Consider the following 11643-nt stretch of genomic DNA (forward strand, 5'->3'; position numbering starts at 1 on the left):
TGAATAGGGTTAAAATCTAATAATGATAATGGTAATGATACTAGTTTCTTGAGTTTATTCATAGTGACTCTGGAGTAGAAAATACTCTGGACTGGAATGATTAGAAACTAAACGGCTATCATTGTTTTGGAGTAGAGTAAATATAGACTATGATCCAAATTTTAGCGTTCTTTAAGAGGAAACTGACCCACTTTTTTCATTTTCCAACGAAATAAATTTTCAATCCATGGAATAGTCCACCACAATAGCACGTGAAATATATTACATTTGCTTGCAAATGCTGGCCCTCCAGTATTCAGTATATTTGATCAGCTTATTTCCGGAGTGACTCAGTGGCAGATGCACGGGTTCTGGGTATGTTGTCTCCCCACAATATTGCAATAGAGACGCTTAATCACGGTGAGCACTAAACTGTACACACGGCAACGGAAGTATTTGTGGTCTCCTTAGATGTGCGCATGCCACTTATGTGAACGGGCCTGCTTCGCGGCAAAAGGACAAACGGACACAGGTAACTGCAGAGGAAATTACTTTAAAATCTTAGAAGGACAATTTCATCTTAACTGCTGTGCCTTCGTCTCGATTTCAGCATAAGAGAAAATCTCACTGTGGCTATGTTTTAGGCTTTAAATACTACTTGACATTAAGTTGTATTTTGACTAAGGGTTCAGACCAGCAGTTAAGGTTATATATTCGTGGCCCCTTCAGCTACTTTCTATCCGTCAACCCTTGGATATCATTTCATTCTCAGAGCTTTCCCTTCCTAAGCGACCTTCTGTATACGTTTTGTGCTTCTATATTGGGTATATCTTAACACACCTTTGAGTTTTTCCCAGTGTTTGTGAACTGAAAAGTCGATCGCGACTTCTGTTTTTACGACTTCCCGTTTCAGTTACAGGCTTTTCTGATGCAGGGATACCAAGGAAGCTGTATTCAAACGTGTTTGCTGTTACAGAGTATAGGCTATGAACTTGTAATTTGACAAAGCAGGTTTAATCATTAAACCTCTGAGTAATTGTTTGGCATAGCAATTGCACGTTTTGGATTTGTGCAGTTCTTTAACTATCGATACCTTTTATTAATCCCACCTAGGTTGACAGGAGGCATATCAATGATTAATCAGTTCCCTCTTTTATGCCTTAAATGTATATTGTTTACTGGATATTTTGAGAATACCACTAAGATATGAATTAATTATCACTCAGGTAGAGGGGTTTTCTTGCACACCAGGTGGCCTTCGTGGTAATATCTAAGAACCCAGGACCAAGTAACCGTATCGCCTACCAGTTGTGCAAGATACAAATTAAAGAACCTTTTTATTTAGAACTCTTAGTCGAACTAATGGCGAAGAACTTACATTTGTAGCTTCTAATACTTACATAACTTTCATCACCGGTATGGGTACCTTGTACCTTGATTCCTTAACCCAGGCCAGGACACTGCACGGTGGAGTGTCTGAAGGTATGGGTAGTTAACAAGCAACTAATCTCATACATTGTTTTCTTTCCTCGTATCAGGAGGACGGATGGTGTGCATTTCTGGGGCTCTCTGCAAGGTGTATTTGTTAGCAATGGCCAGTACCCGTATGTATGTTGTATTTACTGTGCTGATCGGCGCTGTCGTGATTTTCATTACGGTATGTTTTTCTTCTACTTTTATCTAGCCAACCAGACTATTGGGGGGGGGGGGTATATAACCCCATACACGTTCGGAAAACAACTTTTATTTTCAAGTAACGCCGTTTAAACGTACAATTCAATTAATACAAATCTAAAAAAGGGTGATGTTTAATATATATTATCGCCCTTTATCAATGACCCTTTAATAATAATCAAGTTCAAGAGGGTGTCTGGCCTTAGCTTTCAGACACTTTTCATCCACCACAGAACTCACGTGACAGAAAATGTGGGGCAGTCATATTGGCAAAAGGCCATCATGGCGGGAACTTAGATGTTATAAAGAAGGTTAACTGTATGCCAACAAAATTCTACGTCACAATGTACTCACTAATGGAGATATGCCATGTAAACAAATAAACTATTAAAACAGCCACTTTGTCAGAACAGCTCGGTATACTAATCTGTTTTACAACCAACTGAACATGTTTTTATTTTTTAGTGTTTGTAAATATGGGCCGTAGAGCCTAAAAAAACAATAAACAAACTTTGTTTTCATTTACTCGATCTTCTTTCTGTCACACAGAATTCAGAATTTCTGTTCCTGTTTCCTCTTCATGCCGCCTTGAAAAAGGAACCTTGTTATATTGAGAATGTCACGTGCCCATACAATACAACCATTGTCGTCTTAAAAAGAGACCACCAGTATCACCGAGGAGATGTTCTTACCGTGAGGATGGTGGCAAGAGACAAAGAAGGAAAGCCGAAGATGTACGGAGGAGACTTTCTCCGTGCCAGACTCATCAGTAGTGACCGCTCGCTGCAGGCCAGTAGCGCTGGTCACGTCACTGACCACTGTAACGGCACCTACACCGTGCAGTTCCCGCTCTACTGGGCAGGGGGCGTTTCGGTGAGTACGTGAATACTAGTACATGACGGCATTCAAAACTGTTCTGAACAGCTACGTTAAAAATGTAGTAAAGCAAATGCACTCTCTACCTCCCAATAACTCCTTGACTTGGTCTGTTTTGTGTTGTGTTGCTATTATCAGATAAAGATTCAGCTCGTCCATCCAAGTGAGGCAGTAAAGGTTCTACAGAGAGTGCGGGAAGTTCCAAACAAGCGAGTCTTCTCCTGTAGCTTCGTATACATGTACGAGCCAGCCACCACTGCAGCACAGTGTTTCAGCTCTGCGAACCCCGGTCTACAATCCCACCAACAGTGCGACTTCTCAAAGCCTGAAGTAAACGGGACCTGGATTTGCGAGAAACCGGGCAAACTTCCGTGTTCTACCATCTCCAAGTGCCGGTGGGACCCGGGCAAAAGCAGGGCGACGACATTGGGACTTGTGTCTGGAGAAGAAAAGAAACTGTTCCAAAGGTAAATTATCAAGATTATCATGTTCGATGACGTACAAAGGTACGTCATCGAGCTTCCAAAATTAAATCTACAACCTCTCTTAAAGTATACCTGTATATCAGTAGCCTGGTCATTCTATGTTTCTCACCCTTGTCCTCTAAAAAATTTATACCTGGCATGATGCTCCCAGTGTAAATATACATGCGTTTTTTTTTCGGTTTTTGTATGCATAAAATGTTATGACCATGAGGCATCACCTTCAATACAACTGGGGTTATAGAAAATGCACGACAGTTTTATTGATACATAGTGATACTAGTTCATTTGCGCATCACACAGGCCATATCTTGAGGAGGAACTTGAAATAGACCCCAAGGAGCCCGTACATGTCCTTGAAGCAGAACTGCCAACATCTCAACGCCTTCCAGCGTGTACTTGGGACACGACTGCATCTTTGGGACATTGGTCAGCCAAGGTCTGGACGTCATCCGTCTGCAATGTCCGAGTGTTCAGCAAAAAAGACATCCAGTGGTGCCTGGCTAACAAGACCGTGTACATGCAAGGTGAGTATCATTTGTGGTCTGATAATCAAATTATTTAACTTCTTCACATATCAAATACAGTCCATTGAACGTGGCGATAAATCGTAGCTAGCTCCCTTTGTTCAGTGTGCTTGTCCTGGTCTAATAGGTAAATGATGCTCACTTGGCACTGGATAAAGACCTCTTTGCAGGACCGTAACTCGTAATTCAATGTCCATTGTACATACAAGGAAAGCTACCTCACTTCCCTACTCTATCCAAGCCAATATATACTCTTATAGCTTAAACTGAATCAAGATATTATGAAACAAGCAATATCCAACACAAGAAATTGGACTCGCCTAAATTGTTTTTTGGATGAGTGAAAATGAATCAAGATAATTTTTTTTATTCCTTTTAGGTGACTCCACTGTTAGACAATGGAGCGAGCGCTTGCAGGAAATAGTGCCGCTGAACTACGATAAGGCTACCATGGATTCTACAGGTTTGTAAATGTTTCCAGTCTCTGAGACTGCTTAATTGTTGTAAGTATCGTCAAGACAAGGTATGTAAATTAAAGCGATGCTCTGAATGTTTTTGACCAAAGCCGCTATGCAGCATTACAAACAGCGAGTCACAAGATCTGGTGCATTTTTTGTTTGCAGCGCTTCTAGGAGGGGACAACAGCCAGTGGAATATTTCCGTTCGCTACCGGTTTCACCACTTTCCCGTACAGGGAGGGGCTTGGAATATATTTTACGACTTCCGCTACGTTGTTGATGAGCTGGACGCTACTCGAGGAGGACCAGACACGGTGATAGTGGTGAGTCTGTGGGCCCACTTTACGGCAGAGCCGCTAGAACTGATCCGGTCCAGACTGTACGCCATACGGGCCGCCATACACCGTCTCAAGCGCAGGAGCCCCGGCACGCGGGTTTTCGTGAGGACTGGGACGACGCGAGAGCACAAGAGACGAAAGCTGGAGTTCTACCTGCTAGCAAGCGACTGGCTGGCTTACCAGATCACAGAGGTGATACGAGAGATGTTCCGGGCGGATCCAGACGTGGTTGTGTTGGACACGTGGGACATGAGCGTGTGTCAGCCGGGCAGAGACTACATTCACCCAGATCTAACCATGGTGGACAGTCAACTAAACACGCTGTTTTCTCATATCTGCCCAAACTAGTAGGACTCAAAAGCAGAAAAATGACAATCTTGAAATGTCTGACAACCAAGGAAATATGTTTATGTGGCCACTGTGAAAATCAGTGAATAGTATAAGCCTTGGTGCAGGCAAAATCCCTATGTGCAACGCCGTAGTTAGTTCAGAGTAGTTTCTTAGAATTGTTATTTGTACATATGGGCGAATATTACTGCCTAAAGGGCATGGCAAGCCCCCCCTGCAGAGGTACTGTCCCTATCTGACACCCCATACACCCATTACTAGATGAAAAACATGCTGCTTACAGAGCATTTCAACAGGCAAACAGGTCGGATGCTAAGAAAGCAGTGTACAATGCCAGTAAAGCCAAAGTGCAGGCTAAGCTGAGGGAAATGCAGGATTCTTGGCTCAGTCACAAGGCGGACGAGATACAGATGTTTGCAGACAGTAACAACACAAAGCACTTCTATGATGCCCTAAAGGCCATCTACGGACCACAATCCACTGGCACATCTCCACTGCTCAGTGCCGATGGTACCACTTTGATCACCGACAAAGACAAGATCCTAGAAAGGTGGGCTGAGCACTTCTGCAACGTCCTAAACAGGCCCTCTGTCATGAATGATGAAGCCATAAATGACATGCCTCAAGTTCCGGTTAACATCACTTTGGATGAACTCCCGACAGAGCAGGAAGTCCAGCAAGCTATCCAGCTCCTCTCAAACGGTAAAGCACCAGGCTCTGACGCTATACCAGCAGAAGTCTACAAGGCTGGGGGAACAGTCCTGACTCAGAAGCTTACTGAGTTCTTTCAGTCCCTGTGGGAGAAGGAAGAAATTCCCCAGGAGTTCAAAGACGCCTCAATTGTTCATCTCTACAAAAGGAAGGGCAACAGGCAGTCTTGTGACAACCACAGGGGGATTTCCTTACTTGTCATAGCTGGCAAAATACTAGCCAGAGTTCTCTTAAACCGACTCATTCAGCACATGGACGAACACCTGCCTGAGAGTCAGTGCGGTTTCCGAGAGGGTCGAGGAACGGCTGACATGATATTCGCAGCACGTCAGCTCCAGGAGAAGTGTCAGGAACAGAACAGGGACTTATACACCACCTTTGTAGACCTGACAAAGGCCTTCGATACAGTTAATCGCAACGGACTCTGGAGAATCATGGGAAAGTTTGGCTGCCCTAGCAAATTCATCAACATGGTACGCCAATTTCACGATGGAATGCAGGCCAGAGTGCTGGATGCTGGCGACTCCTCAAGTGCCTTTGCAGTTACAAATGGAGTTAAGCAAGGGTGCGTGCTTGCACCGACGCTGTTCAGTATGATGTTCACTGCCATGTTGTCTAATGCCTTCCGCGAGGATGATGCCACAAGCATCAAAATCAGGTACCGTACTGACGGCAGACTCTTCAACTTGAGGAGACTTAAGGCCAAGACGAAGGTGAAGGTGACGTCTGTGCGTGACTTCCTGTTTGCAGACGACAGTGCGTTAAATGCTGCCTCAGAGGACTTGATGCAACAGAGTATGGATCGTTTTTCCTCTGCTGCTGACAACTTTGGTCTTACGATAAGCACTAAGAAAACAGAGGTCCTGTACCAACCTGCACCGCATAAGCCGTACGTGGATCCTGTCATTACTGTAAACGGGGAATCACTAAAGGCAGTTGCAAAATTCAAGTACCTTGGCAGCACACTCTCCAGGTCTGTAAACATAGACGATGAGGTTGACGCACGGGTCGCTCTGGCAAGCTCCTCCTTCGGACGTCTGCGAGCCTCAGTGTGGGAGAGGAGAGGCATTAGACTGAGCACGAAGTTAAAAGTGTACAGGGCAGTTGCGCTGCCATCACTACTGTACGCCTGCGAAACATGGACGATCTACGCACGCCATGCCAGAAAGCTCAATCGCTTTCACATAAACTGCCTGAAAAGACTCATGAAGATCACTTGGCAAGACAAAGTCCCAGACACAGAGATCCTCCAGCGGGCCGATCTGCCAAGCATCCACACACTGCTGAGGAGAGCCCAAGTCAGATGGGCAGGCCATCTGGTAAGGATGCCTGACACACGGCTACCGAAGAGACTTCTGTACAGTGAACTGGTAGAAGGCAAGCGCTCAGTAGGAGGACAGAAAAAGCGCTTTAAGGACACACTGAAAACAACTCTTAAAAGTTTCAAGATAGATACATCTACCTGGGAATCAGCAGCCCAAAACCGTGCTGCCTGGCGCAGCCACATCAGCAGCGGTGCTACTCTCTACGAGAAAACCAGGATCGCTGAAGCCGTGAGGAAACGCGCTTCCAGAGCTGCCCCCACATCCCGGACTCCAGAAACCCACCTGTGCCCGACCTGTGGCAGAACCTTCAGAGCCCGTATAGGACTTGTGAGCCACAGCCGGACACACAAGACCTGATGTGATGTTCATTGGTCATCGTCGACTACGACGGACGAACAACAACAACATTTGTACATATCAACAATAGCTTAATTTCAATCTATGACTATGTACAAGCTTCCATACATTGTACCTGTTACAATTGTCGTGCAATAAAAGTTCCGAAATTGTTCTTCTCACAGAAATCATTGCATAATTACCTCTAATAACGTATATTTCTAACAAGCAGTTTGTATTAGAAACGCAATGCTACACGCTATAGACGAAGCAACTAGATGGACTAATATCGCTGTTCTGTGAGATTAGATTTTGCTAGCCTAATGCACACAAATAGTATCAAACTTTGAAAACAACGTTATAGCAGACATTTTTCACACTTTATGGCAATTGGAATACGATACGCGAATACGACCTTTAAAAATGCGTTCTTTACAGTCAGTATCATGGTTTATTTTGCATATTAGTTGTGAGAAAATATAATTGCGACAAACTCACGTAATTCAGGGAAGGCAGATCTGTGTCCGTCGCTGCCAATGTGTGTTTGATTGTGTGAGAGAAACAATTTTGTTCTGCCGAGGTGCTATGCACAATACACTACGGGTTTCACACACGCGCAATACGTTACGTTCTGTCGACGTGCTAGCCTTTCATTATTACAATACGTTAGTGGCCAACATGTCGAGGTCTATGTAGTAGTAGAGAAAATTATACGCCGTCGTTGTCATGGGTTGTTTTATACCGTCGTCCACCTCTCCACCCTGCCGTTTTGCTTCACCTAAAAGTACATAATTATTAAGAGCCCTTTAATTCTCAAATCTAATGTGCATAGAAAGACGTTATCGGTAAAACTAGTACAAGTTTAACTTGTGAGTTGTATGGTGGAGGATGGCTGAATGAATAATGTTGGCATCTACTAGTACACTCATAAGGGCCGCCTAGCGACTAACAATCAAACTACAGGCGGCTTTCAGTTGACAGCGAGACATGGTGGCGTATATAATGTGGCTATAGTATATAATATACCATATATACCAACTGAAGAAGATTGAGGACTGTGTCATAGCGTTTATGAGTATAATGATACCCACTGTCTCTCTGTCATATACATGTATATAAGAAATGCATTTTCTACCTTCATTGCCTTTGCCTTTGGTGGTCTTGTCTTCTGTCTTTCCTCTTCGTTGTCTTCCACTTCAAGCTCTTTTTTAAGCATGGCGTCCAGTTCCACAATGTCCTAATTTACATATACAAGCGTACATATCATGTTACGTGTATATACACCGTTGTATCTCTATCGTACTGTTCTATTAGCCGTACTACATGAGTCCTACATGGCCCTTTGCGTGTCTGTCTACTAGTATTTGATTTTCCATGTGATTGTTAAGCTACTATTTCTTTTTTCTTTATTTAGCTTTCCATTACAAAATGGAGGGGAAGACAAAACAGGCGATTGCTCACCTCCTGTCGTTATCTCCCCCGCAAATTATCACATAATGTAGAAGTGTCAGCTGGTTTTTATTTATTTTTCACTTAAGCACATGGCATTTGGCATTTATTAGTCCATTCAGATCAGTAGCGTTGTAACAGATAACATTTATTATAAAGCCCAAATAAACCCCAATATAAGCGCCCCCTACCTCAACGCTCTTGTACTCCACCTCCTTTCTGTCCAGCGACCCTCTGACAGAACACAGCGCAGCCAGCCACAGTGCCGCCAGGAAGCCGCACGTCCCCCCGATGATACCTGCTGCGGCACCTTTTGGTAGAAAATTCAACATAATTCTACAAATTAACAAAGACTGGAGTTGTGCAGTCGAAAATGTGGGTAAGTCCAGTTTCTTGTGTTGGAAAATGTAGTGTACAAAACTTGTTTACAAAATAATTCTACAAATACTGTCCCGAATAAGTTATTGTTCAAATCGTAAAGTAGATTTGACAAACCCACAAATTTAAAAGGAGGTGGTTTGTAACAATATGCAGAGTCACTAACCAAGGTCTTGTGTGTCATCGTCCCCAATATAAGTCCCGGTGTGGTCCTCAACTGAAAAAAGGGTGATGTTGAATCTTTATCATTAGCCAGTTTTTCAGAACAACAAAGGCATTAAGGAATGGTACAATATTAACATTAAATAAGATGTAAAAACATACTTATAACTACATGTATAAGATATATCGGTTGGGAGCTGTATACTCACTTTGCGCACTTTGTGTAGTCTGAAGAACAGGTGATGCTAACGAAAAAAGAAAAGAAAAAAGCACTATTATTCTTGCAAAAGAAACCATGTACATGGTGAAAAAACTAAGCTTGATCAAGTTCAAAATTACTTAACTCTGAACTTATCAACATTCACCCGTGTTTTTATATTCTAAAGCAAGCTTGTTGAAAATTACAATGTCAGCTGTATATCTATACAGCCGCTTTTAATATTCAAACTTGGAGAGAGATGTCAGGACAAATGCATTTAAAGCAAAACACCGACGATAAACAGAGGTTGGTTTTATTACATAATCGCAAATCCACATATCTTTAATTAAATTACTTACAGATAAATGCACTTATTCTGAACTTCCGCACTTCTGATGGCGTGCATGCGTGATTGGTCAGTGGATGCTCGTGACAGATGTCATTCTCAATCCTGTACTCCCCCTCATCCTCCGTCTGCACGTCAATCACGGTCAGGTTACAGTGGAGGGTCTCCTGTGATAGTACGTACAACGGTTATGACTTGTTATGTATGAACTTTATTGCTCGACAATCGTACATGGTACAATATGTGGCAGTAATACAACACTTACTACAAACCTAACTATCTTATTACATTTCTTACTACGAACTACTATCTGAACAGTATATGAGTTACAATATGGTCATGTATTGATGATATGGTCTCGCTTATGGAATAGATCGTGTACAGAAATTGGCCAACGAAAGCAGATATGGTAGTTGGACCTGACAATAATTCATGGAATGTATCGTACTGTTATGACTTGTGTAATTATGGTAATCTGGAAGCGACCATTTGATAATACATGTTATGCATTAGCGCGTTAGGTAGGCGCTGATTGGTTAGTGAGAGTAACCAATCAGGTGAAAGACTATTGTTAGCACAGTTGAGCTTGGAAGAGACAATTCCCTGTTAGTCAGCTCGAGACCTGGACTCAAGGTATGTGTACATGTATAGTTGTAGCTCTGTAGATTGTGTAACTATTAGTACCTCATCTGTATTATACTAGACCATTGGTAACTCTCTGTGTAACTAAGTGCTAAACTTCCTGTGAACTATTAGTAGAGTTAACATACGGATTAATAAATACGGCTCAGCAGAAGTAATCGAACTGTTTGGGTCTCGTTTATAGTAAGATACCTATAGACGCTAAGACCGTGTTTAAACGGAATCACCCAAGGCGGTTTACATGTGGTTTACCCCGAAGCCGGTTTCAAGTGGCTCCATGTGAACGCTCCGAAATCACATTGAAAGCGCCTCGATCCCAAGCCACTTCTAGAGGTGGTTTCGAATCGGTTTCCCCGCATCGCGATTTGCGTCTGAACGCAATGTGATTTCAATGTATCTTCGCCTGGTCATGGATTACGGGATGATATTTCTTTATCTATATGCAATACCAACTTTTACGTGGCAGCAACTTAAAGAGCAGTAATGGTCAAATAATGTGTCCGTTGTAGGGCGAGCTTCACCGCCTCTGGCGGGACCACGTCGGCATTCGGCCGAGATACGCTGGGAGGGGGGCATCAGCAAGCAGGTCGTTGACCTCTGACATTAATAACACGCCACCTTGCGTGTTATCATCAAACAGCAATAAATGTAGCTCAAGCGATGGGACACGGTTTCACCAGATGTGAGGAATGTGAGTTACCCGAATCGCGGTTTGGGTGATTCCGTTTAAACACGGCCTAAGATACCAAACTACCACCAAACCCCAAAAATGATTACACCTGTAGCCAATGACAGGCCGTGGTGAAGTTGTGGGGGTGTCCGTCCGACAGCAGGTACAGGGAGTGGTTCCGCCATCTTGGATTGGGCGTGAAGACCCGGATGTAGGCCATGTCCGTGATGTTGGGGATGCTGAAGGTCACGGTGACGTCACTTCCGTGCGGCACGGTCACGTTTTCCACCGTGGACGGGTGTAGACGGACGGCTTCTGGGCAAAATAGATCAGCAGGAACACGTAGGACTCATAGCTTAGTGGCAAAAGATGTGCTTAAATAATGCTTGTTTGTTTGTTTGTTTGTTTGTTTGTTTGTTTGTTTGTGCATTAAGAGCATATATATCAAAAGTAGATATGTAACAAAAATGCATTTTACATTATTTCAGGAAACTAAGGTTACACATGACATTATTTTAATTACTTTACCATCAACTGAAATGCATGTAGGTCCCAGTTAACATGTGCCAGCCGTCACGTTTAAGACCAGAACTAAATTTTACTGATGCAGGGTTTACTTGATTCACACAATGGAATGGTCGGCATTTTGACGACTTGTGTAATGTAATGTAATGTGATATAATGTAATGTAATGTAATGTAATGCAATGTAATGAAATATATATATATATATATATATATATA

General features: G+C 43.1%; 2 protein-coding genes across 2 annotated transcripts in view; one reads left to right on the forward strand and one right to left on the reverse strand.

Moving 5' to 3' along the window:
* The first annotated feature begins 1576 nt into the window (after positions 1-1576).
* Positions 1577-4851, forward strand: LOC109480580 (NXPE family member 3-like). Its single transcript, XM_019782812.1, has 6 exons — positions 1577-1636; positions 2203-2526; positions 2668-2996; positions 3315-3538; positions 3918-4001; positions 4162-4851. The coding sequence occupies exons 1-6, from the start codon at positions 1586-1588 to the stop codon at positions 4680-4682; spliced, it is 1533 nt and encodes a 510-aa protein (XP_019638371.1). The 5' UTR covers positions 1577-1585; the 3' UTR covers positions 4683-4851.
* A 2281-nt stretch (positions 4852-7132) lies between these two features.
* LOC109480436 overlaps positions 7133-11643 on the reverse strand; it is a 5798-nt gene continuing 1287 nt past the window's right edge. Inside the window, exons 3-9 of the mRNA XM_019782626.1 lie at positions 11010-11215; positions 9602-9755; positions 9249-9288; positions 9048-9121; positions 8695-8813; positions 8190-8291; positions 7133-7832 (exon numbers count right to left, since the gene is read on the reverse strand). Coding sequence (XP_019638185.1) covers positions 7791-7832; positions 8190-8291; positions 8695-8813; positions 9048-9121; positions 9249-9288; positions 9602-9755; positions 11010-11215 — 737 coding nt within the window. The 3' untranslated portion in view covers positions 7133-7790. The remainder of the gene's footprint in view (positions 7833-8189; positions 8292-8694; positions 8814-9047; positions 9122-9248; positions 9289-9601; positions 9756-11009; positions 11216-11643) is intronic.

Source organism: Branchiostoma belcheri, unplaced genomic scaffold (assembly GCF_001625305.1).
Source record: "Branchiostoma belcheri isolate BF01 breed outbred unplaced genomic scaffold, Haploidv18h27 scaffold51, whole genome shotgun sequence".
NCBI classification, from domain to species: domain Eukaryota; kingdom Metazoa; phylum Chordata; class Leptocardii; order Amphioxiformes; family Branchiostomatidae; genus Branchiostoma; species Branchiostoma belcheri.